This window comes from Peromyscus eremicus, chromosome 9, assembly GCF_949786415.1.
Source record: "Peromyscus eremicus chromosome 9, PerEre_H2_v1, whole genome shotgun sequence".
NCBI lineage: Eukaryota > Metazoa > Chordata > Mammalia > Rodentia > Cricetidae > Peromyscus > Peromyscus eremicus.
Genome location: NC_081425.1, coordinates 69,798,835 through 69,826,265, shown reverse-complemented (window position 1 = coordinate 69,826,265; position 27,431 = coordinate 69,798,835). Strand labels below are relative to the sequence as shown.

General features: G+C 47.0%; 1 protein-coding gene across 3 annotated transcripts; it reads left to right on the top strand.

Annotated features, from left to right (window-relative positions):
- Rpgrip1 (RPGR interacting protein 1) lies at positions 1 to 27,285 on the top strand. Of its 3 annotated transcripts, XM_059273672.1 has the most exons (15): positions 1 to 450; positions 2,407 to 2,567; positions 3,615 to 3,758; positions 4,170 to 4,320; positions 7,946 to 8,398; positions 8,658 to 8,812; positions 9,566 to 9,908; positions 11,615 to 11,793; positions 12,053 to 12,250; positions 12,566 to 12,704; positions 16,012 to 16,112; positions 22,761 to 22,953; positions 24,247 to 24,331; positions 26,290 to 26,420; positions 27,098 to 27,285. In XM_059273672.1, exons 1-15 carry the CDS (start codon positions 237 to 239, stop codon positions 27,208 to 27,210), a joined length of 2,760 nt encoding a protein of 919 aa, XP_059129655.1. In that variant the 5' UTR covers positions 1 to 236; the 3' UTR covers positions 27,211 to 27,285. The 3 variants fall into 3 exon arrangements, with proteins under 3 accessions (XP_059129655.1, XP_059129653.1, XP_059129654.1); XM_059273670.1 differs by lacking the exons at positions 7,946 to 8,398; positions 8,658 to 8,812; positions 9,566 to 9,908 and having other exon boundaries at positions 130 to 450; XM_059273671.1 differs by lacking the exons at positions 7,946 to 8,398; positions 8,658 to 8,812; positions 9,566 to 9,908 and having other exon boundaries at positions 133 to 450; positions 2,410 to 2,567.
- Positions 27,286 to 27,431: the final 146 nt, after the last annotated feature.

Sequence of the window (27,431 nt, the reverse complement as noted above, 5' to 3'; positions counted from 1 at the left end):
CATGCCTTAGTAACACACGGGGTGCCTAAAGAAAGCCATCATGTTGGAGAAGTTCCTTGAGAGCTGAATGATTGGGGCGCCAGCATAGTGGAACCCTGGAGACTTAAGTAGAAGAGACACTGAGCAACTCCTTAATGCCACCCAAAAGTTCCAAAGCAGTTGGCAAATGACAGTTACAAATAAAGCCGGGGCAGAAAAACCATGTGGAGAAAGGAATGATCAACTAGGTCCCAGGGATGCTGAAATTGTGTAACAAAGACGCCTTGGCGTACCCCTTTGAGGGGTCACCTGACACCGTGCCTCCACTTTTCAGCATGCTGGATAGCAGTCAGCCGCCTCACTGGAGCAGTGAGCTCCCCAGGGAGCCGCTACCACAGCAAGCCTGTTCACCGGGCGCTGCCGCTGGGCTGGAGGGAACAAAAATCTTCCTCCAGGCAACCAACGTGAAAGGTGAGTCAGGCCTGAAAGAGCTTTCTCAAGGGCAAGTGCCCTCTGCGTCCGGCTTGGGAGATGGGAACATGGGTCTTTACATCTCCTGTCCCCACATGACCCTGTATTTTGTGGGTCATCAGTAACTAGAATTAAAACGTGGGCAATGAGGTCTTATTTAGCCAGGAAGACATGGTAACTGCTAAAAACAAATTTCTCACCCAGTATGATGATGACACATGCCTTTAATCCCAACACTCAAGAAGCAGAGGCAGGCGGATCTCTGTGAGTTCCAGGACAGCCAGGGCTACTTAGTGAGACCCTGTCTCAAAATACCAAAAGGAAAGAGAGAGAGAGAGAGAGAGAGAGAGAGAGAGAGAGAGAGAGAGAGAGCGCACAAGAGAGCATTTCTCTGTTTTTTGCTTGTTTGTTTGTTTGTTTTGAATTTGGTCATTTCTGAGATGAGTGGAAAAAAAATCACTCATTGTTTTTTATTTTGTTTTGATGTCTAAAATTGAGGATCGAATTATACTATTGATAGCTTTCTGGGTTTCTACTACCGTTTTAGTTCCTGTCTCTTTTCCCGATTGGTTTGGTGCTGGGGATGTAACGGAGGGCCTCACACACGTTAGGCCAGTGATCTGCCACAGGCTCTGTCACCCGCTCCTGCCACTAACCACCCACTTTTTTTTTTTTTTTGGTTTTTTTGAGACAGGGTTTCTCTGTGTAGTTTTGGTGTCTGTCCTGGATCTCGCTTTGTAGACCAGGCTGGCCTCGAACTCACAGAGATCCGCCTGGCTCTGCCTCCTGAGTGCTAGGACTAAAGGCATGCGCCACCACTGCCCGGCCATGAGATAGTTGTTTAAAAAGCTTTTAAACAATGTCAGGAAGACTGTCCTCTTCATATGGTCTCAGTTCCTGCTGGATAAGTTTTCCAATTTTTCTTTAGATCCTAGTATATTCAAATGAGAAAGTACAGGCAAAGAAACACAACACAAGGACAAAAGGGGCCCTACCTTTGCCTTCCAGGACATAGCAGGAGGATCGAGAGTTGAAGCTAGCCTGGGCTACGTAGGGAGACTCTGTCTCAGACAAAACAAAGGGACAAGAAGGAGCCTTCATGTCGGGTAGGGATGGTGCACACATTTTGGATCTCTGAGTTCGAGGACGGCCTGGTTTACAGAATGAGTTCTAGGACAGCCAGGGCTACACAGAGGAACCCTGTCTCAAACAAACAGAGCAAAAAAGAAAAAAGAAAAAAAAGAGCCTTCATGCAGAAGCCGTAAAATAAGAAAGCTTTGGAACATAACGCCAAGCACCTGGCAGTATGCATAAAGTACAAACTGAGTCTTATAAGGTCCGAGGAATTCTCATGCGACTTCTCTGATGCCCCTGAGTGCTCTGCACCCTGAACGTCAGTGGCCTCCCTTTCCTGAGACATACACATAACTCCCAACCTCCCTCCAGTCAGGGTGGGTATGGAGATGGGGGATACAGAGAGCAAATGGCCAGAAGTCACAGTGGGATGAAGTTGGTGACAGACTGGCTTGGATTGGGCTATCAAAAAAGTAATGTTTACTGGGGGAATGTAGCTCAGTTGGTAGAGTGCCTTTGAATGCATAAGACCCTGGTCTTCATCATGTGCATTACCTGCCCTCCCCACAACTCCCTAGCCCTTCCCAAAAGTACAGTTGGCCTGTCCCAGGCAGTCGAGTGACTGTCGTGTTGTTCTCGTTTCCCTCTCCATCCCACAATTCCTTGGGTCTTCGTCTACCTTCTTGATTTTACCTTAGAAGTACAAGTGCCACCTCAGATAACGGAGTCAGTAGGCTCGAGGTCCTTTTGTGTCAGCAAGAGGGAATTGCTTTTCTGTCTGAAATGAAGCCTTGGAGCAAAGCATGATTTCACCATGTCACACTAGATTCAACTCCATGGTTGTCAGTAACTGATTTCAAGTCTCCGGATTCCTGTTGTCAGCAGCTCAAGGTGAAGATCTGAAGCTTGAAATCACCAACATCTATTACCAGGATGAACAGGAAGAAGAGTCAATAACCACAATGCCCCGGTCTCCGTCTCCAGAAGAGCTGTCTGGACTGGCTACTCTGCCCACTCTGTTCCAACACATAGATGAGAGAGAGGTAAACAAGTGACTCTGCGGGAAGGTTTCGGGCAGGGAAAAACTAAAGGGACAGGACTCTGAGGAGGCTGACAGGAGGTAGAGTTTTGTGAGCCCCACCCAGTACCCCTATGCCTTACAGCTCAAAGGAGGTAGATGCTCCATTATGGTTCATTGGCATGTCAAACAAGATTTATTTATTTTATTTAGTATATGGGTATTGTGTTTGCATGTGTGTCTGCACCATGTGTGTACCAGGGCCCAGGGTGGTCGGAAGAAGGCGTTAGATTCCCTAGAACTGGAGTGTTATGGATGATTGTGAACTACCAGGTAGGTCCTGGGAACCAAACCCTGGCCCGCTGCAGGAGCGACAAGTGCTCTTAATCACTGAGCATCTATCCAGTCCTTTTGTCTAGTTTTTAAAGATTTATTTCTACTTTATGCATAAGAGTACTTTGCTTGCATGTATGCATGTGTACCACACGTGTGTGGTGCCTGCGGAGGTCAGAAGAGGACATTGAATCCCTGAAACTGGAGTTTCAGACAGTTGTGAGCTGCCATGTGGGTTCTGGGAGTTGAACCCGGGTCCTCTGCAAAAAGCAGGCAGTGCTCTTAAGCACTGAGCCGTGTCTCCTGTCCCTAGACTCTTTAGACTCGAACTTGAAATGATCTACCGGAGAGCAAACTGCCGTGTTGGTTTCCTTCATTATAGCTCCGTGTGTGCGTAGCACAAGTTTGTGTGAGCACATGTGCCACGGTGCGTGTGTGGAGGTCAGGGCGACAGCCTTGTGGAGGTGCTTCTCCCCTTCCACTTTCAAGTCATGAGACTTGCACAGCGAGTGCTTTATCCCCGGAGCCCGGCTCCCCAGCCTCCAAACTGCCGTTTGAAAACCGTATAAACCCTATCGCTCACGAACACACTGACTGAGGCCCCGGGTGGGGAGGAGAGAGCCCTGGTACGTTCCTTCTGGAGGAAATTTGCTGCTGGCCTTTTACAGCTCTCAACAGCTGCTCTAGAGAGCCGGTCGCCACCGAACCCGTCCTGTTTATTCTTGTTTTCGCTCTGTAGTCCAGTGACCCAGACGCTCAGGATGAGAACAACCTGTCCCAGATGCTAAGCGAGTTGCAAGTGTCGCATGCAGAGACCACACTGGAACTAGAAAAGACCAGAGACATGCTCCTTCTGCAGCGCAAAATCAACGTGTGTTATCAGGTGCAAGGAAAGGTGGTTTAGGAAAGGGACAGGAGGCTGGGCATATGGGAGCCACCCCCCCACACCGGGAAACCAGCAAGGCCTAGGTGGAAGAACCTGAGGGCTCGCCCACACATGCCCAGGCACCCTGGCCTTAGAGGTCAGCTAAGGGGCAGCTCATGAAATGGCAAGTGCTAAGGTTCTGGGTTCATTTCTCCCCAAAGTCCTAGGGAAATAATCACCTCTGGGTGCCGCAAGTGTAACTGGGCGTGAGGGTTCTCGGGGAAACCTTAGCTTTCTTCCTGGGTCACACCCACCCTGCTGAGGAGGTGGTGGTCTCCTCCCCACCACCCAGCAAGGTCCAGTTTTAAAGCCAGGGCTCCTTGGTTCTGTGCCACTGAAAGGAAAAGTTCAGCTTTAATTTTGTTGCAGGACGAGCTGGAGGCGATGATGACAAAGGCTGATAACGAAAACAGGGACCACCAAGAGAAACTGGAGATGCTGAATCACCTCCTAGACCTCAAGAACAGCCGCATAAAGCAGCTGGAAGGTATTTTAAGAAGCCACGGCCTTCCAACATCTGGCAAGTCTTAGCACTTTGTTTTCATCTTGGGTGATGTCACGTGACTAACAGTGACCCGCCTGACTCACTCTCCTGCTTTGTTCCTCTGTCTAGGTGGTTTTGATACATGGCTTGTGACTTCCTTTTCTTTATCTGGTCAGTGTGAGTCTCTGATTTTTTTCTGGAGAATTTCCACAGGGCCAGTGGTGCTTCCGGGCAGGTTGGGAGAGTGTCACTAAGGGTGACTCCCTCCTTCCCTCTCTGCCATTTCTTCAACCCAGTCCTGTCAGCTCCTAAGATGGTTCTTGCCCGGTGACAGATCTCTGTCACTCATTTCCTGTCTTTCTTTCTCTCTAAAAATCTCTGTTGCGATTTAAGGATGTTAGCAGAGGCAGAGAGGTGTCACCCAATGCATTTATTTCCTATTCAGGTTCTTCCTACGTAGTATAGTCACTTTGGAACAGGGACTGGTCTCGCCCCGAGTGTCCAGGAGCAGGCTTTGTAATAGCTCAGTGTGGGGAGAGATGACTTAACCCACACCCAGCTCACCACAGTCTGACATTTAAAGCAGAACAGAAGTCGCTTACGAGGAGCCACTGTGGAGTGGATTCTCCGGGCAAGAGAGTCTGTCACAAGCAGGTTCTCTCCTGAGCATAGCACTCCAGTACAGGGAGGTGGGTGGGGCTTACCACACCAGGGTGACTTCAGTGAGGCTGCTGCCAAATAAAAAGGCAGTCCCCCCTTGGATTGAGTCCTGGCTCAGACTCAAGGTCTATCTCATGGTAAACACCCTTACCTCCGTCTGAAGGCTATCCGCTTTCACTTAATTGACCCCTGCCAAGGCAGAGTAGCTTTTCCATGTATACCACTTAGTTGTTTAATTTCCTTCTTCCTTTCTTCCTTTCTTCCTTTCTTCCTTTCTCTCTCTCTCTCTCTCCTCTCTCTCTCTCTCTCTCTCTCTCTCTCTCTCTTTTCTGAGACAGGTTTCTCTGTGTAGCTCTAGCTATCCTGGAACTCACTCTGTAGACCAGGCTGATCTTGAACTCATAAAGATCCACCTGCCTCCCGAGTGCTGGAATTAAAGGCATGAGCCACCACCGTCAAGCCGATTTGTACTTCCCTTGTATGTTAAGGCTATTAGCTTTGCATTGTGTAATGTCAGTTTAAACATATTATATTTAGTTATATCAAATTATCTATCTATCTATCTATCTATCTATCTATCTATCTATCTATCTATCTACCTACCTACCTACCTATCTATCTATCTATCTATCTATCTATCTTTTGGCTTTTCGAGACAAGGTTTGTGTAGCTTTGGAACCTGCCCTGGAACTCGCACTGTAGACCAGGCTGTCCTCAAACTCACAGAGATCCGCCTGGCTCTGCCTCCTGAGTGCTGGGATTAAAGGCATGCACCACCACCGCCCGGCTAATTTAGTCAATTTCTGTATTACATCTTTTTGTATTTTTTTTTTCTTTCTTTTTTTCTCTTTTTGATTTTTTTCGAGACAGGGTTTCTCTGTGTAGCCCTGGCTGTCCCACAATTCTCTCTGTAGACCAGGTTGGCCTCAAACTCAGTGAGATCCTCCTGCCTCCTGCACGAGTGCTGGGATTAAAGGTGTGTGCCACTGATCCTGAGACTTTTGCTATGTAATCTAGGCCGGTCTCAAACTTGCAATCCTCCTGCCTGTATCCTGAATACTGAGAGTACAGGCATTCACCACCACATTTATTTTTCTTTTTAAAGGCATTTATTTACTCTCTCTCTCTCCTCGTGTGTGTCTGTGTGTGTGTGTGTGTGTGTGTGTGTGTGTGTGTATGTGTGTGTGTGTGACGTGGCACACTTATGGGGCTTAGAGGACGACCTGCAGGAACTGGTTCTCTCTTTCCATCATGCAGGCTCTACAGAATCGAACTCAGGTCCTTGGGCTAGGCAGCAAGCACATTTACCTCCTGTGCCATCTTGACCGCCTCGCCCCTGCCCACCTTTAAACATGAAGACATTGTGGGGGGGCTGTAGAGATGGCTCAGCAGTTAAGAGCAGTTGTTTCTCTTGCAGAGGACCTGGCTTCAGTTCCCAGAACTCACATGGATGCCAGCAACTATCTGTAACTCCAGTTCCAGAGGATCCAGCAACCTCCTCTGTCCTTATGGGCACATGTGGTACATATACATATATCCTGGCAGAGCATAAAAAGCAAAAAAAAAAAAAAAAACCTTAAACATTTGTTATTTATATAGGTGTTTTGCCTGCATGTATGTCTGTGTACCATGTTTGTGCCTGCAAAGATTTGAAGAAGAGGGTGTCAGTCCAATAGAACTGGGGTTTCAGACAGTTACGAGCTGGCTGCCTTGCAGGTACTGGGAACCAGACTCAGTTCCTTGGGAAGAGCAACCAGTGTTCTTATCCCCTGGTCCATCTCCCCAGCCACCACCACATCCCATTGTGTTAAACATTTTAAGTTTTTTATTTTTAGTTTTAATTTTAGTAAAACTTTTTAAAAGCTTTAGTTTTAAGTTTTACTTACATATATGCTTGTATGTCTGTGTGGAAATATATACACATGTGTGCCAGTGCCCACAGAGGCCAGAAGAGAATGTTGGATGCCCTGGAGTTGGAGTTACAGGCAGTTGTGAGCCACCTGACGTGGAAGCCTAAACTCAGGTACTCTGGAAGAGCAGCAAACAAACAAACAAATGAATCAGTAATAAATAAATCAACATTCTGATATGCCCAGAACATTTTTAGTCTATAGATTTAATTTTCTTTTTCTTTTTCTTTCTTTCTTTCTTTTTTTTTTGTTCTGAGATAGGATTTCTCTGTGTAGCCTTAGCTGTCCTGGAACTCACTCTGTAGACCAGGCTGGCCTTGAACTCAGAGATCTGCCTGCCTCTGCCTCCAAGTGCTGGGATTAAAGGCGAATGCCACCGCCACCAGGCTAGATTTAACTCTTCAAGTAAGGTATTCACACTGTAGGGATTCAGATGTTGCCAGTGTGAAGTAGCCTACATCTGAAAAGGTTTCTGACTGGCTGGCCTTGACAACGATATGTGGATTCAGGTCTGCCTCCAAGTCTTGCATCCCATGGGCAGCATTTTCAACCTCTTTCCTGTAAGTTTCCTTTCTTACATTTGAACTCATCACCCTTTGATTTCAAAGTAGATTTCTTGATCTCTTGTAATGAAATCAACGTCTGACCAGAGAACAAGGAGCCCTCTTCTAACTGAGCTGGCTGGCTCTACCTAGGCAGGCTTTCCAGGTGGCCAGGGATGCTGTGAAAAACGCTGTCTGTCACTTCTGACTCTCTCCAAGGCTGACACAGCAATCTTTCGGAAACACGGTTTATGTTTCCGATGCTTCTCTTTTAGGGTAGCCTACACATCCATAGGACCTTGATGTGAGTCGATGTCATTTGTGAGATGGCTTGCGGTGGTCACTTCTCAGGCCCTCACTTTGCCTTTCCCATGAGGCAGGCAGTGGTCATTTGGCCTTTAGAATTCAAAGCTTCTGGTTGTCACTGTGTTCTCTTGAAATGATCTCAGCTTGGACTTCCACGACTTAGTTTCCTCCCGTTTCCCCTCCATACCCCGAGGATGAGCTCTCTACCTTTTAACGCATAGGCAGCCTTCTTTCCCCCCGTAGAGCAGCTCAAGGACGTTGCTTACGGCACTCGGCAGCCGTCAGTGTGTCTGGAGCCACGGCCAGCCCACAGAGGTGAGGACGAAGTGGACCTTTCTCTGCTGCATCGAAATGAGAATCTTTTGGAAGTGCACATCCACCAGGCCTTCCTGACCCCTGCTGCTCTTGTGCAGGCTGGAGACACACAGCCTACGACTTTCTGCACTTACTCCTTCTATGATTTCGAAACCCACTGCACTCCCCTCTCTACTGGGCCACAGCCCCTCTATGATTTCACCTCCCAGTTTGTGGTGCAGACAGATCCCCTTTTCTTGCACTACCTTCAAGGAACTTCAGTCCGGCTTGATCTCCATCAGGCCGTGACTAGTGAGCATCATATCCTTGCAACTGGATGGATTTCATTTGACAAGGTGCTAGAGACCGTGGAGAAAGTCCATGGCTTGGCCACACTTACTGGTAAGTGCTTTTGGCTTCTTGTAGTGCTTAGGACTAGAGGCTTCGGGAAAACAAAGAAATTGTCAAAGCCTGGAGCTGCACCCTGGTAGTTTCCCTTTTCCATCCTCTGCCCCCAGCCTGGCCCTGGACTCATGGCAATCCTCCTGCTTCAGCCTCTGGAGTGCTGGGATGTCAGGCATTTCACCAGCCTGGCTTCTGTTCTATTCTTGACTTTTACGACACTCTATTCTCCATGCCTTTCATGCTTTTTGCTATTCAGGAGCTGGTGGAGAAGACTTGGGGGTGTTAGAGTACTGGATGAGACTGTGCTTGCCCCTAAAATCCAGCTTCCAGGCAAGCAATAAGCAAAAGAAAGCCCAGGCCTACCTGTCAGTCAATGTGCTTGGAGCTTGGAAGGCCCTGAAGGATAATAAGGTGAGAAAAAAGATGTACTCATGCGTCTCATGTCATCAGCCAGGTGGCCCCTGAAAAGGACTTGCTTTCCCACCCCCTATGAGTATTCGAGAATGTGAAAAACTGCTACATAAGAGCCAGTCCAGATTCTTCCCGTGGTTAAACTCGAGCAGAAATGAATTCATGCCCAGGGTTAGATACTTCTCGTTGTTGTGAACACATCAGCTTTTCTCTATCATTCTCTTTTTGTAATTGTAATTTTTATCACAATCAGTGATTGGCACTGATATGAGGCGGTCTGTGGAGGGCTACGCCTTCAGGTACTGGAGTCGGGCAGGTTTGTCGCAATTTCCCAACAAGGGAAACTCAGAATCAGTTCCAATCCCCAGAGCTCCCACTCCACCCTTCTCTCAAAGTCAAGTCGCACTTGTCACACTGTTACTAGGTGTCTGGCCTGGCAGTTCCCTCCGGCTGTGTCCATCTTAGCGAGCTTGGTGAGGTCATAGGACAACATGTAGGAGTCCTTTCTCTTGTCCTACCATGTGGGAACTGGGATCAAACCTAGCTTCATTCTCTCTATCATTCAGTAGGGTAAGCCTGAGGATGAGCTTGCCCCTGCAGCCACCAGAGCCAGGGACAGGCAGATGATGGCCATTGGGCTTTTCCTCATGACCTGGCAGAATAGGTTTCTAGGTCATGATCCTTCTCCCCTCCGTGGGCTGCCCTATAACAGCGTCTCAGGCTGCCCTGAGTCCAAGATCAACATCTTTCCAGTCCAGATCCGAGACGCGGACACCTCGGAACACACTGCGGATTGAGATCACCAGGTGCTGCGGCCTCCGGAGTCGATGGCTGGGGACTCAACCCAGCCCGTATGTCATGTATCGCTTCTTCACCTTTCCTGACCACGACACCACCATCATCCCGGCCAGCAACAATCCATACTTTAAAGACCAGGCTCTGTTCCCAGTGCTCGCGACCTCTGAGCTGGACCAGTATCTGAGGCGGGAGGCCCTGTCTGTGTACGTTTTCGATGATGAAGACTCGGAGCCTGGCTTCTATCTTGGTCGAGCTCACGTGCCCCTGCTGCCTCTAGCACAAAACAAATCTATCAAAGGTGGGCGCTGCACCTTCGGGTGCTCTCCCCGGTGTCACCTCCCTGTCCTTGAAAGATTTATTTAGTATGTATACAGTGTTCTGCCTGCGTGCATCTCATTACAGGTGGTTGTGAGCCACCATGTGGTTGCTGGGAATTGACTCAGGACCTCGGGGAGAGCAGCCAGTGCTCTTAACCTCTGAGCCATCTCTCCAGCCCCTTACTCAACTTTCTTTGCTTACTTGCTTAGAATAGTCACTCTTCCATTTAAAAAAAACATCCTTTTTGTTATGCATGTGCATGCGTGCAGTGAGTCTGTGAGGGAACATGCCACCGTGGGCACTCGGAGGACAGAGGACAACTTTGCAGAGTCCGTTCTCTCCCTCCATCTTTCTGTGAGTTCGGGAGATTGCGTTGAAGTCCTTAGACTTGGGTGCTAAGCACCTCTTCCTGCTGAGACGCGTCGGCCCGGAACAATCTCTCCTAAACTCTGAAAGGACTCTGGGATATTATCAAGAGCAACAGAACAAAGAGTACCTGCCTCGCTTGTGTGAAAACATGAGCTTCAGCTCTGAGCAGCTGCACGGTCAAAATTTCCAAGGAGCTTCAACCCGCAGCCCACATCCCATGCCTCTGTCTCTGAAAACCTTATTCTAAACATGGTGTCTTCTGCCTTGAATCCCAGGACTTGGGAGGCAGAGCACAGACTGAAGTACATAGTGTGTTCCCGGCCACTCAGGGCTGTGTGGGAAGACCTTGTCTCACCAAAAAAAAAAAAACCCTGAAAACAAACAAAAAAATCTTCCATGCTCCCTAGTACTCGCCTTTGTTTAAAGACTTGTTTCCCGGTTCATGATGAGAGATCTAAGCAAAACTCATTGCTATTAAAACATTAGAGGTGACCATGGCAGATGACAGCAAAGGCAGACTTCCATGGTCCTGAGCTGAGCTCTGTTCTACCTTCCTTATTTGCTTACTCGGGGTTGTGGGGGTACACCTAGGCTGAGCTCTGTTCTACCTTCCTTATTTGCTTACTCGGGGTTGTGGGGGTACACCTAGGCTGAGCTCTGTTCTACCTTCCTTATTTGCTTACTCGGGGTTGTGGGGGTACACCTAGGAGAGGCTTAGTCTGGCTTCTGTCCGGAGAGAGTTGAGGCAGTGATTTCTAGACTTTCACTAGGCAGTACAGTCAGGATAAGCGGTGTCGACCGTATTTAACAAGATTCTGAGTGCCCTTGGAAGTGTGTGAGGCCTCTCTCTGGCCAGTATCATAGTTCTTTACAAGACAAGATCTGACACCTCTGCCTGAGAGGAGAGGCAAGCTATCTACTAAGCGCCTATCATTCGGGAAGAAGCCACTTTGCTCCTTTTCTTGGTACCACTTGCATAGGTGGTAGTTTTCTGGAGACGGCCACAGCATAGTAAGTACTCAGTGACAGTGAAGATGATTCTGTCACAGTCACCATGACAGGCAAGCTGCACTCCTCTCCATGCACATTCTGAGCATCTCTTTCTGAAACTGGGACATGCCTGTCTTCCCCTGTGACACTCTCGCTACACTGTGGTTTGGTGTTAATTTTGTATATGTTATGAATTTTAATGTATGTTAATAAATGACTAACAAATGCAGTGAATTTTTAAGTGGGAAGAAATAGAAATGATGCTCATAAATAATCACTAGCCTATCTCATGAGACCAGGTGTGACCAGTTTCTCTGTGTCTCTAAGGTGATTTTAATCTCACGGACTCTTCGGAGAAGTCCAACGGATCTATCAAAGTGCAGCTAGATTGGGAGTCTGACTACCTGCCCCCAGAGGTCCTGGAACCGGAAGATGAGACAGAGAAGGACATCAAAAACGACTCTGAGGCCTCAAGCACAGAAGAACAGGCCCCTTACCTTCCCCAGGTAAACTGACTTCTTAGAACTCCCTGGACAGCGGACCTCTCTACACACGCTGTGAAGCCAATTGGAGAGAACCGTCTCAGGGCTGGAGTAAAGGAAATTCCTTCTATGAGTACCATGTGTAATCACATATAATCTAGAAGCTCCTGATGGAGCAGATCATCAGGCTTTCCTGTGTCGAGGGGCAAGGGCAGGAGAGAAGGCAAACCAGATGCTGAGCTGCTGTCATTGAAGGCTGTCTGTCTCTGATTCGTCTACTCAGGACCAGATGGTATCTACAGAGATTCCCACCCAGGATGGTCAAGTGAAGAGAAAATCCTCTCCAACAGCAGAAAGGAGGGAAAAAGAACGTCAGATTGCATGCTACTCAAGAAGAAAACACAGCAAAAGAACAAATGTCCAAGGCAAGAACCGAATGGAATATCTGAGCCGTAATGTCTTGAATGGAAACACGCTGCAGGTAAGCCCCCAGAGACTCCGGAGAGCAGAGCACATGCGGCCATCAGAGGGGAGGAGCAGGGAAGTCCGGAAGGCCACAGGGCCTCCAAGCTGCTTCCACGTGAGTTTCTAAAGCCCCGGATGGTCACCTCCTGTCAGTGTAACTTAACCCAGCACTTTAATGCTATGCACACTGTAACCGAGGCTTAGAGCACTAACACTACACTAAGCATTCCTTTAAAAGGGCCTGAACTTTTAAAGTTCAGAAAGGCTAGCATTGAGAAAGAAAGGTAAGATGTTATGCCACTCACATAACACTACTGTCCTTGCTCTGAAGCAGGTGCACTACACTGAGTGGAAGTTCTCAGGGCTCAAGACGTCTGAGGATGACGGCTTTAAAAATCAGGTCAAGAAAGTGAAAGTGCCGTTATCCCATTCAGCACTGAGACAGGAGGATCCCTCGTATTCTGTAAATGGTATTGTCTTTCTAAGATCTAATTTCTCTATTTCACAATTTAATTATTTTCTTTTTATAGTATTTATTTTTATTACTTTTAATTATGTGTCAGTGGCTGGGGGTGGTGGTGGTGGTGGTGGTGGTGTCCCAGCACTCGGGAGGCAGACCCAGGCGGATCTCTGTGAGTTCGAGGCCAGCCTGGTCTCCAAAGCGAGTTCCAGGAAAGGCACAAAGCTACACAGAGAAACCCTGTCTCGAAAAAAAAAAAAAAAATTATGTGTCAGTGTATGTGTCTGCTGGTGGGTATGTGCTTGTGAATCCCGAGTACAGGTGCCTGTGGAAGCCAGAAGCGTGGAATCCTCTGAAGCCTCCTGATATGGGTGCTGGGAACTAAACTCAGGACCTCTAGAAGAATGAGTGTTCCTAACCACTGGGCCATCCCCCCAGCTCCTGATTTATTTTCTAAAATTATTTACTGATTTTTATGTTATGGTGTATCTTAGTTACTTTCCTATTGCTGTGATAAGACACTATGACCTGGGAAACTTTTTGTTTTGTTTGTTTGTTTGTTTCTTTTTTTTTTTTTTCCCAAGGCAGGGTTTCTCTGTGTAACAGCCCTGGCTGTCCTGGAACTCACTCTGTAGATCAGACTGGCCTTGAGCTCACAGAGATCCTCCTGCCTTTGTTCTCAAGTGCTGGGATTAAAGGCATATGCCACTATGCCTGGCTGACCTAGGCAACTTACAAAAAAAAAAAAAGTTTGTTGGGGGTGAGTCCATGACCATCATAGTGGGGAGCACGGCATCAGGCAGGCAGGGATGGTGTTGGAGAAGTAGCTGAGAGCTCACATCTTGAGACACGGTCATGAGGCAGAGAGAAACACTGGGAATGGCCTGAGTCTTTTGAAACCTCCAAGTTGTCCCCAGTGACACACCTCCTCCAACAATTCCACACCTCCTAATCTTTCCAAAATGGTGTCACCAACTGGGGACCAGTCATCCAAACCTATGAGCCTGTAGGGACCATTCTCATTCAAACCGCCAGACCGTGATAAACAGTTAATGGAAAATTAGTGTTTCAGTTCCTCTTTCTTATGTCACAAGCGTGAGAAATTAGGCCAATTCAGGCTTGAATTCTCAAAGGAAATTACCTTTCTATACGTTTATAGCTAGCCTGCTAGCAAGCTAGCTTAGTTTCCTAGTACTTGTAATATGTCAAGTTTCCCTAGAGCTCAGTAAATAATGTCTGCAAAGACATTGGAGGGTTGTTACTGGTTCACTTGTGAGGTTGCGATTCGTCTAACCTAGAGCCAGGCTGGGCTGGAGAGACGGCTCATAGTTAAGAGTCCCGGCTGCTCTTCCAGAGGACTCTGTGTTGACTCTCACCATTCACAACCATCTGGAATTTCAGTTCCAGAGGACTGCATATTCCTTTCTGGCCTCTGTGGACACCAGACATTCATTCACATGGTATGCAGACATATATGGAAGATTATATCTACATGCATAGCATAACATTTTATTACTCATATTTTATGCATGCAAATGTGTTTTCACATATGTCTATGTGCCTCATGCATGCCTCAGAAGTCAAAAGAGGGTGTCAGGTCTCTTGGAACTGTAGTTACAGGTAGTTGTGAGCTGCCATATGGGTGCAAGGAATTAAACCCAGGTCCTCTGCAAGAGCAACATGTGCTCTTAACTGCTGAGCCATCTCTCTAGCCCCTTAATTTTCTCTTGTGTGAGACCCTGCATCAAAACCAAGATGGAAGTAGAGAACCAATTCCAAATAAATAAATAAATAAATAAATAAATAAATAAATAAATAAATAAATCCTTTAAAAAATGTTATATGGAGTAATTAAAGTGGGATCTCCAGCTCAGGGACTGGTATTATCCACATTTAACGTAAGTTTTACCCTAGGCTGTGGATGATGGTGCACACCTTTAATACCTACACTCAAGAAGGAGGCATAGGCAAGTGGCTTTCTGTGAGTTCTAGTCCAGCCTGGTCTACATGATGAGTTCCAGGCCAGCCAGGGTTACAGAGTTTCTAAAAAAAAAACCCAAACTAAAACACTAGGGGAGGGGAAGTCTTCCCATGTCAATCAGGATAATTTCCCACAGAGCAGACCAAATGTCCATCTCTCAGGTGATTCTGTCTGTTGACAATTAACATTAAAAATCACAAAAAAACAAAAAACAAAACAAATAAAGCAGCTGGGCGGTGGTGGCGCATGCCTTTAATCCCAGCACTAGGGAGGCAGAGGCAGGAGAATCTCTGTGAGTTCAAGGCCAGCCTAGTCTACAGAATGAGTTCCAGGACAGGCTCCAAAGTTATACAAAGAAACCCTGTCTCGAAAAACAAAAAAAAAAACAAAAAAACAAAACAAAATCACATGTGCATTTTTTTTAAAAGAGAAAGCCCCATGTAGCTCACACTGGCCTTGAACTTACTATGTAGTTTAGGATAACCCTGAACTCCTGATTCCCCTGCTTTTACTTCCCAAGGGCTGAGATGACAGTCACACACCATCATGTCTCTTTCTCTACTATAGTTTTAGTTGAAGGAGTCACAAAGATCTACTGCAGCAGAAGGGCACATTCATTCATGAGAAGAGTGTGGCAGTCACATGTGAGATGAGCAGAGGGTGGTAATACATACGCACACACCACATGCACACACACGTGCACACACACATACACACAGACGCACATACCACCCACACACATGCACGTGCGTGTGCATACACACACCACATTGCTTGCTTTTCCTTCGTGGTGTTGTTTTTTTCAAACCCCTAAAGAGACTAGCCTGCCTGCCTACTTTCTTTCATTTTTATATACATTTTAATTTTTAAAATTTTATTTTGTGTGTATGTATGTATGTATGTCTATGTACCACATGATATGGGGTGGCCACAAAAATCAGAAGCGGGTGTTAGGTCATCCTAGAGCTGGAGTTACAGATGGTTGAGAGCTGCCCTGCCAGCACTGGGAATTGAACTCAGGTCTTCTGGAAGAGGAGCCGGTGCTTGTAACTGAACCGTCTCTCCAGCCTATACCTTCCTTTCTTTTCCCTTCTCCCCCTTTCCCTCCACTGCCCTCTTCTCTCCTTTTTTCCCGGTCATCCTTTTCTCCCCACCCCCACCCCCACCCCCGAAATGCACCCTGTGACAACAGACTTCTGAGTGAGTGAACCTTCGAAGTGCAGAGTTTGAATCTGAAGTAAACGTGATCAGGTGGGAACTGGTGTGGGCACTGACTCGGTGTGGAGTGGAGGAGGTGTTTTGAAAGTGTTCTGCAATGTAGCCTCTCCTCTGGCAGACCAAGCATCCTCTGGACAAGCTTCTGAAGCCAGTGAAACACAAACCCCCGACAGTGATGACGTCATAGTGACCCCCCAATCTCAGATGTGTCCTAAAGCTGTAAGTACCTGGGGTAACCATGGCCTGTTAGAGAAGGGTCGCTAGTAGCAGAGTGCTTAGTGGCTACACATGCGAGATTCAAATCCAGGTTCAAAAAGCCCCTTGAGGAATGCAAGTTGCGTGAAAAGTGTTACCTGGTGAACAGGAAGTCTGTTGCTACAGCGATGAAAGTGTTTTCTTATCTTGATGTGAACGGCAACCGAGTGCAGCGCTTCTCTGTCCTGTTTGGATCCCTGGCCACTCATGTCCTTCACTGTGGCCTTGTTCACACCCAGATCAGTTGAGGCCGTTCTTCAGGTGAGCAGACTTCCTGTAGGAGATGGAGACCGCAGGAAAGGAAGGGATTCTTCGTGAAAGGCTCAGAGAAATGCTTCAGTTTCTGCAGTTTTTGACCCTACCCCCCTCCTTCCTTCCTTCCTTCTGCTCTTCTTCTTCTTCTTCCTCCTCCTCCTCCTCCTCCTCCTCCTCCTCCTCCTCCTCCTCCTCCTCCTCCTCCTCCCCCTCCTTCTGACAGGTTCTCTGTGGTGGTTTGAATAAGAACAGCCCCCATAGGCTCATATATTTGAGTGCCTGGTCACCAGGGAATGAATTGTCTGAAAGGATCACAAGGATTAGGAGGTGTGGCCTTGTTGGAGGAAGTGTGTCAGTGGGGGTGGGCCTTGAGGTTTCAAAAGCTCATGCCAGGCCCACTCTTTCTCTTTTTGCGGATCAGGATGTAGCTCTCAACTACTTCTTCAGCACTACACCTGTCTGTTGCCAGGCTCTCTGCCATAATGATAACGAACTAAGCCTCTGAAACTGTAAGCAAGCCCCTAATTAAATGCTTTTTCTTATAAGAGTTGCCTTGGCCATGGTGTCTCTTCACAGTAATAGAAAAGTGACAAACTAAGACAGTCTCACTATGTAGCCACGCCTGGCCTGGGAACTCACAGAGATGCTCCTGCTCTGCCTCCTGAGTGGACTAAAGGTGTGCGCCACCATGCCCAGCTCATTCCTTGCTCCTAACTGATAATCAATATCCAATTAGAGTGGTACATCACCTTTAATTTAGACAGCAGTCTACTGGGTAATGTTGATGGAACTTTCATGCTGAATGATCATTACCTCACAAAAATCCTCGCAGTTGCTCATTCTTTTTATAAGTGATTATGGGATGCTCATCTTAGTGGCGGCTCGGTCCCTTTCCTTGTTTTCTTTGAGACAGGAGTGTTGATTTTAGCAGTGTTCTTACCCTTCGAAGAAAAGTCACAGAACACAACAAAACCCACTAACAAGAGTTTTATTAAGGAAAGGAGAAAGGGACAAATGTGTTCAGGCCTGCTGAAAGGACACGTGAAAAAGAGGGGGAGGGGACATGGGATCTGCCTTTTAAGGACCACCCCAGCATGCCCACACAGCCCACGTGACTACTCTACGCATGCGCATAGATCACGTGGTCATGCCGCACACAACTTACGGGACCACACAGCGCATGGGTTATGTAGGATATATATCCCGGAAAGGAATAGGTGGAAATGACTAAGTGTCCCCCTGGGGCATGGGCGATCATGGGGGCGAGGCTGGAATTCCTATCATTAAGCTCACACCAAAGCCTGGGCTTGCTTCAAACTTTTTTGTGGCAGCCTGGCCTAAGCCTCCTGAGTTCTGGGATTACAGGCATGAGCGACCCACACTTGTTTGACTCCCTGTACTGGTTAAGTTTTGTCAGCTTGACACAAAGTAGAGTTGTCTGCAATGAGGGAACCCCACCTCAATAAGTTCTTCCATCAGATTGGCCTGTGGACATGTCTATGGCTCATTTTCTTCATCTCCTGCCCCTAGTTTAGGGTTGGTCAGTTTGAACAAAGACAGGGAGGCTGATAGGTCCCGAGTTTTGAGCTAAGCATGCCATGATCTAGCCTTGAACTTGCCTGGTGGTCTATCAGCAGAAAGCTCCTGCTGAGGGGAGAAAAAGCCCACCAGGCCTTCATTTTAAGCTGGTAGGCTTTTTTTTTTTTTTTTTTTTGGTTTTTTGAGACAGGGTTTCTCTGTGTAGCTTTGCGCCTTTCCTGGAACTCACTTGGTAGCCCAGGCTGGCCTCGAACTCACAGAGATCCGCCTGGCTCTGCCTCCCGAGTGCTGGGATTAAAGGCGTGCGCCACCACCGCCCGGCAGGCTTTTTTTTTTTTTTAATAGAAGCATTTAACTGGGAGCTTGCTTACACTTTCAGAGGGTTAGTGCATGAACATCATGGTGGGGTATGGCAGTGGGCTGGCAGGCATGGTGCTGGAGAAGCAGCTGAGGGCTCACACCTGATCCCCGGGTTGCAGGCAGAGAGAGAGAGAGGGGGGCTTTTGAAACCTATAAGGCCACCCCCAGTGACACATCTCTTCCAATAAGGTCATTCTTCCTAAACATTCCCAAACTGGGGACCAAGCATCCAAACATAGGAGCCTATGGGTTCCATTCTCATTCAGACTGCCACATCCCACTGCCTGGCCCCCATAGGCTTGTAGCCGTATCATAATGCAAAAATGCATTTAGTACAGCTTCAAAAGTCCTGACACTCTATCCTGTCTCAACAATTTCAAAGTCCAAAGTCGAAGGTCCCTTCTGAGACTTAAGGAAACCTCTAACTATGGCCCCTATAAAAGTAAAAAAACAAATTACGTATTTTCAGCATACAATAGATTGTCACTACAAAGGGAGGGATGGGGCACAGTATGGAAAGACTGGACCAAAGCAAGGCAGAAGACCTGCAGGGCAAGCTCCATGTTCTGTATCTCTATGCCTGATGTCAAAGGGCTTCTTAGATGGCTCTTCATACCTCCCACTCTTTCCAGTTTTGTTGACAGCAGCCCGTTTCTTCCTCGGGCTGGCTCCACGCCCTGTCTGCCGCTCTTCTTGGCTCAGCTGTGCTATGGCTGTGGCATCTCCAGCATCCTGGGGTCTCCAGGAGAATCCAGGCTTCACCTGGACAGCTTCACACAATGGCCTCTCCAGACTTGGGTACAGGGACTCCCCTGACACACGCCTGGCCTCAGCAGCTTTCCTTAGCCATGGTGGAAGAGTCCATAGCCCCCTTCCTTTGTCCTTCTTGACTCTAAATCCAGAACTACATGGCAGAAACGGCCAAGTTCTGCTGCCCTGCTGCTAGGCTTTTGACTCAGGAGAGGAGGGTGAGGAAGAAGCTACATGTTTGCCGTCTTGGAAGTCTGACAACTTTTCTGTCTAGCTGTGGCTCCCCCTCCATCTATCTGCCCCTTAAGGATATGTGTAACTCCTAGTCCTTCAACACTTGCTTTCAAAAATTTCCACTGCTTTCTGAGCTAGATGGGAGAGGGGAAGGAGGAGGACAGTTAGAAGCAGGGCTACAGAAAACAGGCAGTAGGCATTCAAAGAGAAATGAAGGGACCGGAAGTCTGTCTTAGTTGATAGACTCCTTATCCAGAATGCATGAAGTCCTGGTGGTGGTTCTTGCCTGTGATCATAGCACTTGAAAGATGGAGGCAGAAGGAACTGAGGTCCAAGGTTATCTCCTCTCCACAAAGAGTTCAAGGCCAGCCTGGGCTAAAAGGAAATGATGACCTTTGTACTAAAGGTAAGGAAGTCAAATAAGTGATTTGAGTACAAGACTGGAGAGATGTGTAAATAGTAAATAAAAATTTAAATGACATTTACTTATTCATTGTGTGCACCTGAGCGTGTGTGCCACTACATGTGTGTGGGTATGAGAGTACAACCTGCAGTCGTTGAGGGTGTGGTCCTTCTCTACCATGTGTGTCCCAGGGATTGAACTCAGGTAGCCAGGCTTGGCAGCTGGTGCCCTCCTTTACCTGCTGAGCCATCTCACTGTCCCCTCCCCCCACCCCTTTTTGTTGTTGTTAAGAACAGGTTGATGAAATACAAGAAGTGTCAGACTGCACAGTAAGGAGACTACTACCTGTAGTAATGTCTAAGTCTTACTGCAGCAGCAGCAGCAGCAGCAGCAGCAGCAGCAGCCCGAGGAGCTATGGCACAGACCTCATGTAGGCAAAATCAGGATCAGTGGCTTCAGCACAGAAAAGAATATGAAGCTGACTGAAGTTTGTTGAAGGAGAAAGGGACTCAGGAAAGGAATAAAACAGAACATGGGTGTAGGCTTCTCAGAAGAGTCACAAGCAGGTGCCTTTCCCCCCCAACCCCCCAAGACAGGGTTTCTCTGTGTAGCCCTGGCTGTCTTGGAACTTGCTTTGTAGACCAAGCTGGCCTTGAACTCACAGAGGCCTGCCTGCCTCTGCCTCCCAAGTGCTGGGATCAAAGGTGTGTGACACCCACCTCCCGGCTCAGAATTCACTGAATAACAAATTCACACCAGGCATCAGTTTCAATAGAAACAATTTCCCAGACAGTCATACTTTCCTTGACAGCCTTGTGGGGGAGAGCACAGGTTCTTTTATTCCAGTGTCGATCATTGATATTAACTCTCAAACCACACATTATGAATTACTTCAAAGATTGTAAAGGGTCAAGAGGCCACAGCAAAATTCAAGACATTTCAGAGCAGAGAAGCTGGTAAGCGACACCGACGGAGCCTCTGTGGCCGTAAGGTGACAAAGCTCCTGGGCGTCCCTGACAAGTGCCGTGGCTGCTGCTGTGGAGTCAGGCCGCACTGTGGGGTTGAGCTGCGGCAGTGAGGTGAAGGACAGGCAGATGCATGGCTGACAGGTTCAGGAGGGTGACAGGCTGACAGCAACTGAAGTGGATTGGTCGCCTCACACGGCAGGGACCGAGCCAAGCAGAAGCCCCTAGGACAGTCGGGAATTCATGAATTCGTAGCCTGCCAGTCCCGACATTTACATCAGGCTGTCAGATGTCAGAGGACGGGTGGGGCTTGTCCTTCCTTTATGGGGCTCAGATGAGAGAGCTACGTTTCCTCAGTCTGGCATTTCTGATAAATCCTCGGGCCTGGTTTCATGACCTGCTTTTAATGTGCTCATGTGCTCCTAGAGAGTCAGTTTTCCTTGATAAATTCATATATAGGGTGGCTTCCTTTCTATCCCTTATCAGTCTGTGCCACGTGGGTAGTACTGGACAGATGGTGCCAGTCACATGTCCACGAAGGTGCACAGTTGTCTTTCAACCTCAAAAATGGAGTCTCTCAGGGCAGGGGCCTACCTGAAAAAGCCACTGTTTTACACAACGTGGAGAAACTCAGAGTGAGACACAGGCCAGTCTCAACAACCGTGTTCTAGTCTGTTATGTCCTTCTCTGTTGCTTTGTCTTTCCTTTTTTTTTTTAGATTTATTTTTACTTTATGTGTGAAGGTGCTTTACCTGCATGTATGTCTGTGTACCACATGCATGTCTGGCGCCACTGGAGGCTTGAAGTGGGAGTCAGGTCCCCTGGAACCTGTGGTTACGGGCAGCTCCGAGCATGTGGCGGCTGGGAATTGAAACGGAGGCCTCTGGAAGAGCAGCCAGTTGATCTTGACCTCAGAGCCATCTCGCCTCCCTCTAATCTCTCTTAGCGTAGTCTTTCATTTTGAAAAGTGGTAGTGAGAAAGAAAGAAGCCAGTGGTTACCTTGTGTGAGTCACTGAGAAGAAAACGGCAAACACGTCGTTTTGAAGAGGCAGCCCGTGTGACCGGGATGCAGACTCACTGGGAGGTTGTGCCCGCTGCATTTCTCTGAAGACACAGAAGCTTCACTTGCTTCTGGAAAGGGTAGGGGCTGGTGCTTAGGCTTACAGACCCTCCCTGGTGGAAGGGTACCAGGGCTTGACGTTGGCTGGCTGCCACACTGCAGGAGGGGCTTGTGTTCATTTGTATACTTTTGGAAACTAGACAAATGCCAGTCTTCTAACCGACAGCTCTCGGGCCACTGTAGACAAAGAACAACGGAAAGAGAGGATGGTGTGACAGTGATTTTGAAATGGAGTTGAGGCAGAGCAGATGCTGTGTGGTGGCCTGGTGGCCTCCTCTTTGGCACGTGTCTAAGTTGAGCTCTTTAGTGACCGAAGCTGCCGTAACTCACGGGAAAATGCTGGTGTGGGTTTCACTGAGAAAGCCAAAAATCCATCTTTTCAGAAATCACTTTTCTTTATCCTTCGTGTGTGTGTGTGTGTGTGTGTGTGTGTGTGTGTGTGTGTGTGTGTGTTTTAAATTTTATTTTTTTTTTTTCAGACAGGGTTTCTTTGTATAGCCTTGGCTGTCCTAGAACTTGCTCTGTAGACCAGGCTGGCCAAGATCTGAGATCCACCTGTCTGTGCCTCCTAGGTGCTGGGATTAAAGGCGCGTGCTACCATGCCCAGCCTAGTGTGTGTGTGTGTGTGTGTGTGTGTGTGTGTGTGTGTGTGTGTGTGAAAGATAAGATCTCATTACACAGCCCAATCAGGATCTTCCTGCCTGGGCTTCCCCAGTGAACCTTCACCCCCAGCTTCTTCATTCTTTGTGGAGAGAGCCAGGAAAGGCTGGCTTGGAGTAACGACTCGGTAGGAGATAGAAACAGGAGTCTCTTTACAAACTTCCCAGTGACTCTGGCAGTTTCGTCACGTTATCTGTTGGTAACCGCTCTGCCTGTGAATTGCCAGTAAATGACATCATACAGTGTGCCATGATGAGTTTCTAGAGGGTATTGTGTTAACACTGCAGCCCCATTAACCTTTAGGAAATCAATATTTCCATCTCAGGATTCAGAGAAGATGTGCATTGAGATTGTCTCCCTGGCCTTCTGCCCAGAGGCTGAAGTCATGTCTGACGAGAATATACAGCAGGTGTATGTGGAGTACAAGTTCTATGATCTGCCTCTATCTGAGACCGAGACTCCGATGTCCCTGAGGAAACCGAGGGCAGGAGAAGAAATCCACTTCCACTTTAGTAAGGGTGAGCTCCCCTGCATGGTGAGTGGGCACAGGAGGCAACCAGACATTTGTTGGGATCGGAGCTACTCTGAGTTTCCAAGATGGAGGTGAATCCACTCATTTCCCCTAGTTATCATATTTACCAAAGAAGTCTATGCATATGGCTTAAAAAATATCAAGTAAGCCTGAAAAACAGATTTTAATTAAGTAGTCATTTATTCTACAGTGTCTCTATAAATCACTCTTTCTACCCCTACCCCATGACTGAACTCTCTGTAATGGCTTTTTAACTTTTTCGGCTATTTTTTAAATTTACTAATCTATCTAAATACTATTTGCACTGCAATTCTATGATAAACTAATTGTAGATATTCCTATCTCAGATAAAAATTTTAAGCTATGCTACTCTACATCCATGTTCTTCACTCCCACACAACTGGGTCATAACTTTTATTATTTCTGTTATTCTAGTATAGATATTAACTCTTGCAGTGCTACGTCCCTTCCTCTGCGTCAGGCATGATATCCATTTTTCTACCTTCCTATTGATTGATACATAGCCCAATATATTTGATATTTCACACACACACACACACACACACACACACACACACACACACACGCGCGCGCGCGCGCGCGCAGGCAGCCACAGATTGTATGCACACAGATGATTTTAGCTATTTCCTTTTAAAATTTTATTTAGATTTATTTTTATTTCACACCTGGGTATTCTTCCCACATGTATGTCTGTTCATCACATGCATGCAGTGCCTGGAGAGGTCAGAAGAGGGTGTTGGAATCCCTTGGAAAGAGTTACAGATAGTAGTTAGTCACCATGTGGGTGCTGGGAATTGAGCTTGGAACCTCAATGCTCTTCACCTCTGAGCCACTTCTCCAGCTCCAATTTGAGCTATTTTCTTTTTTTAAGACAGCATTTCTCTGTGTGACAGTCTATTTTCTTTTTTTAAGACAGCATTTCTCTGTGTGACAGTCCTGGCTGTCCTGGAACTTGCTTTTGTAGACCAGCCTGGCCTTGAACTCAGAGATCAGCCTCCCTAGTGCTGGGATTAAAGGCGTGCACCACTATGACCAGCTGGATTTTAGCTATTTGCAGTAAAATCTTATGAAACAGGGAGCCAACCTGTAGGCCTCCTTTGCCTGTTTGCTTTGTATCACTGTAGGATTTATCAGTCATGAGTCCTGTATGCAAATAGCAATACAATAGCCTTTCCCCATCTAGGGCCTCTTGTACACTAGGCAAACACTGTACCATGAGACTCATCCCTCTACTCTTTGGTTTTCTTTTACCTATCAGTGATAGACCTGGACCCAGTGGAACAACAAGGCAGAAGACAGTTTCTGTTTGCCATGCTGCATGCTCAAGATCCTGATGCGGGATGGTAAGCCATTTCACATTGACAATGCAGATATTCAGATAGGATTTACAAAGTTTGAGGTTAGTTTTGCGCTAATGCTAATACTGTAATAATTTTTCTCTTGATGAATCTCCTATCTACTTGAGTCAACTTTATGTATCTGACTGCCCATTCAGTTATTTTAGGTTTAGTTTGTATTTCACCTGTGGTAGGGACTTGTGTGGGGGTGACAGCAATGATAGGAATCCTGATAGTGTCCTACATGGGGCAGACAGAACATTTGGATATTCTAAGGTAATTTAACGAACTTCTCACATACACAGAAGTACTGTGTGCACACCAATACTGTGCCATTCTAATACCCATCTTATACTTCTTTTTTTTTTTTTTTTTTGAGATGGTTTCTCTGTCTAACAGGCTTAGCTGTCTTGGAACTCGCTTTGTAGATCAGGCTTGCCTCAAATTCACAGAGATCCGCCTGCCTCTCTCTGTCTCCTGAGTGCTGGGGTCTTTCAGTGGTGTGAACCACCACTGCCCGGCTTATACTTGTATTTAAAAAAAATACTTTAAAAATTGTATGTGTGGGGTTGGAGTGATGGCTCAGCAGTTAAGAGCACTGGGTTGCCCTTTCAGAGGACCCAGGTTCGATTCCTAGTATTCACACCACAGTTCACAACCATCTATACTTCTATTTCAGGGGATCCAAAGCCCTCTTCTGGCCTCTCGCAGGCTCCATGCATGTATGTGGTGCACAAACACCAAGTTTTATAAACCTTTTACTTATGTGTATGGGCGTTTGTCTGCGTGTCTGTTTACCTCTTCCTTTGGCTGTTAAAAAACCTTGCTTTTCTTTACTCTCTTCTACTTGCTGTTGGCTTTCAGTTGACTTTGCCTGTGGTGTCTGGACCAGTATGGTACAGCAGACAGCACCTTGTATGTCAGAGCAGCTTTGGAATCTCAGCTCCCACTTCTGACTCTGTGGTCTTTGCTGTGTTGCTTGAATGCTCGTTGAAGAGTGACAGAAGTTATCCACAGCACTTGATCTTGTTACTAGCCCACAATAATGCCAGTACCCTGGCTTTCTGTAGACTTGGGGTCTGAAGTCAGTATACTCTTTCAGCTCACGGCCAGTGTGCTGCTCTGCTTCAGGTAGGGGCATGATCTTTCAGATCCTTTCAGAACTTGAGTTTTCAGCCCCATTCCTGCTGTCTCATCACAATTAGCAGCACTTGCTTTTCGAAGATTAATGTAAGAGCCAGGAGGGACGGCCGACTTGCAACCATAGCACTTGGGAGGTGGAGTCAGGAGGCCAGTCTTGGATAGCTATGTAGTGAGTTGCAGGCCAGCCTGGACTTCATGAGATTGTCTCAAAAAGGCTGAGGCAGGTTAATGGATAAAAGTGCTTGCTTGAGTTCAATCCCCAGGATACTCATGGTGGAAATAGAGAACCAACTCCCAAAAGTTGTCCAGACTTCTACAGATGCCTAACCCTTCCCCAAAATGATTCCTGACTTCTGGCTCCTTAGAAAGGAGGGAGGCAGGGAATGGGATTCAGATTCAGGGAAAACACTATTATTTGTGATTACTTCTCCATTTTTGTTTTATGTGTATGGGTATTCAGCCCGTGTCTGTGTGCCACGTGGAGTACCCACAGAGGCTGTCAGATCTGCTGGAGGGTTAGATGATTGTGAGGCAGCAGGTGGGACTGGAGTGATGACTGTAAGGCAGGTAGGTGGGTGCTGGGAGTCAAACCCAGGTCCTCTGGAAGAATAGCCAATGCTTTATTCCCTTAGCCACCTCTCCAAACTCCATGATTACTTTTTTTTTTGGGGGGGGGGTTCACTTTGTAAACTAGGCTGGCCTTGAACTCAGAGATCTGCCTGCCTCTGCTCCAGAGTGGGATTACACATGTTTGTAACTTTAACGGTATCTTAGTTTGAAAACAGGCTGAATTAAATGGATTCCTCTTTATTTGTTTTCAGTTTAAAATTTACAGTGGTAAGTGATCCTCTGGATGAAGAAAAGAAAGAGTGTCAAGATGTCGGCTATGCGTACCTTGAACTGTGGCAGATACTTGAAACTGGAAGAGATGTCCTGGAGCAAGAACTAGAGAGTTAGTAATACAGTTCTATACTTCTTAGTTCCATTCGCTTAGAGAAAATACTCACTCATGTGTAACTTTAACCTGTTGACATCATTATCTGTAAAGTTGGTGGACAAATGCTTTTGAAGTCTTTCCCCAACAGCTATATGTATTCCATTGTGGAACATGTCTATGCTTGTCTAGACTCAATCCCCGTAAGTGGAGAAAAAAAGGTCTATTTTGTTTTTAACGTTTATTATGTATATGTACACAGGTGTGAATCTCAGGGGACAATCTGTAGGAGTCAGTTTCTTGCCTGCCACTATGCAGGTTCTGAGGATTGACCTGCTGTCTGGCCAGCCCTAAAAACCCTTTCTTCTCTATTCTGGCTTATGTGCTCCTTATGTCTCCAAAGCACCTTAACCTTTTCCTCATGTGTGCACATCACATTATAATAGTTTCACTTTCCTATGAAATGAGGCAGGTAACTCCTATAATTGGAGCCGGGCGGTGGTGGCGCACACCTATAATCCCAGCACTCGGGAGGCAGAGCCAGGCAGATGTCTGAGTTTGAGGCCAGCCTAGGCTACAGAGTGAATTCCAGGAAAGGCATCAAAGCTACAGAGAAACTGTCTCAAACAAACAAACAAACAAACGTGTGTAAATGGAACACTGCTACTGTCTAACATCTTTATCCTATTCCACAGTTGTGAGCCCTGGAGACCAGGCCATCCAAATCGGAAGGCTGAAGGTCTCCCTTCGAGCAGCTGCTGCCCTCCATAGCATTTACAAGGAGATGACCGAAGATCTGTTTTCATGAAAGAACTACTCCACTCTTAAGATTTGAGGGAATCACAGGGAGAGTCTCTTATAAAGTAACATGCTATGCCATAAATCTGGTCTCCTGTGCTATCTGCTGTTTCTCAAACTAATGGTGAGGCTTACCGCCACCAGTGAACTTCTGTGGTACTAGTTGGATAAAGGCATTTTGTTGTAACACCATAACACTTTAGTAGGCAAGACTTCATTTCAGGAACTGCA

Excerpts from the sequence above, each read along its gene's own strand:
- Rpgrip1 (XM_059273672.1), top strand. The coding sequence starts at position 237 with ATGCTGAAATTGTGTAACAAAGACGCCTTGGCGTACCCCTTTGAGGGG. Across the intron at positions 8,399-8,657 it reads TGGCTTGGCCACACTTACTG|GAGCTGGTGGAGAAGACTTG; the intron begins GTAAGTGCTTTT and ends TTTGCTATTCAG. Across the intron at positions 11,794-12,052 it reads AGGCCCCTTACCTTCCCCAG|GACCAGATGGTATCTACAGA; the intron begins GTAAACTGACTT and ends TCGTCTACTCAG.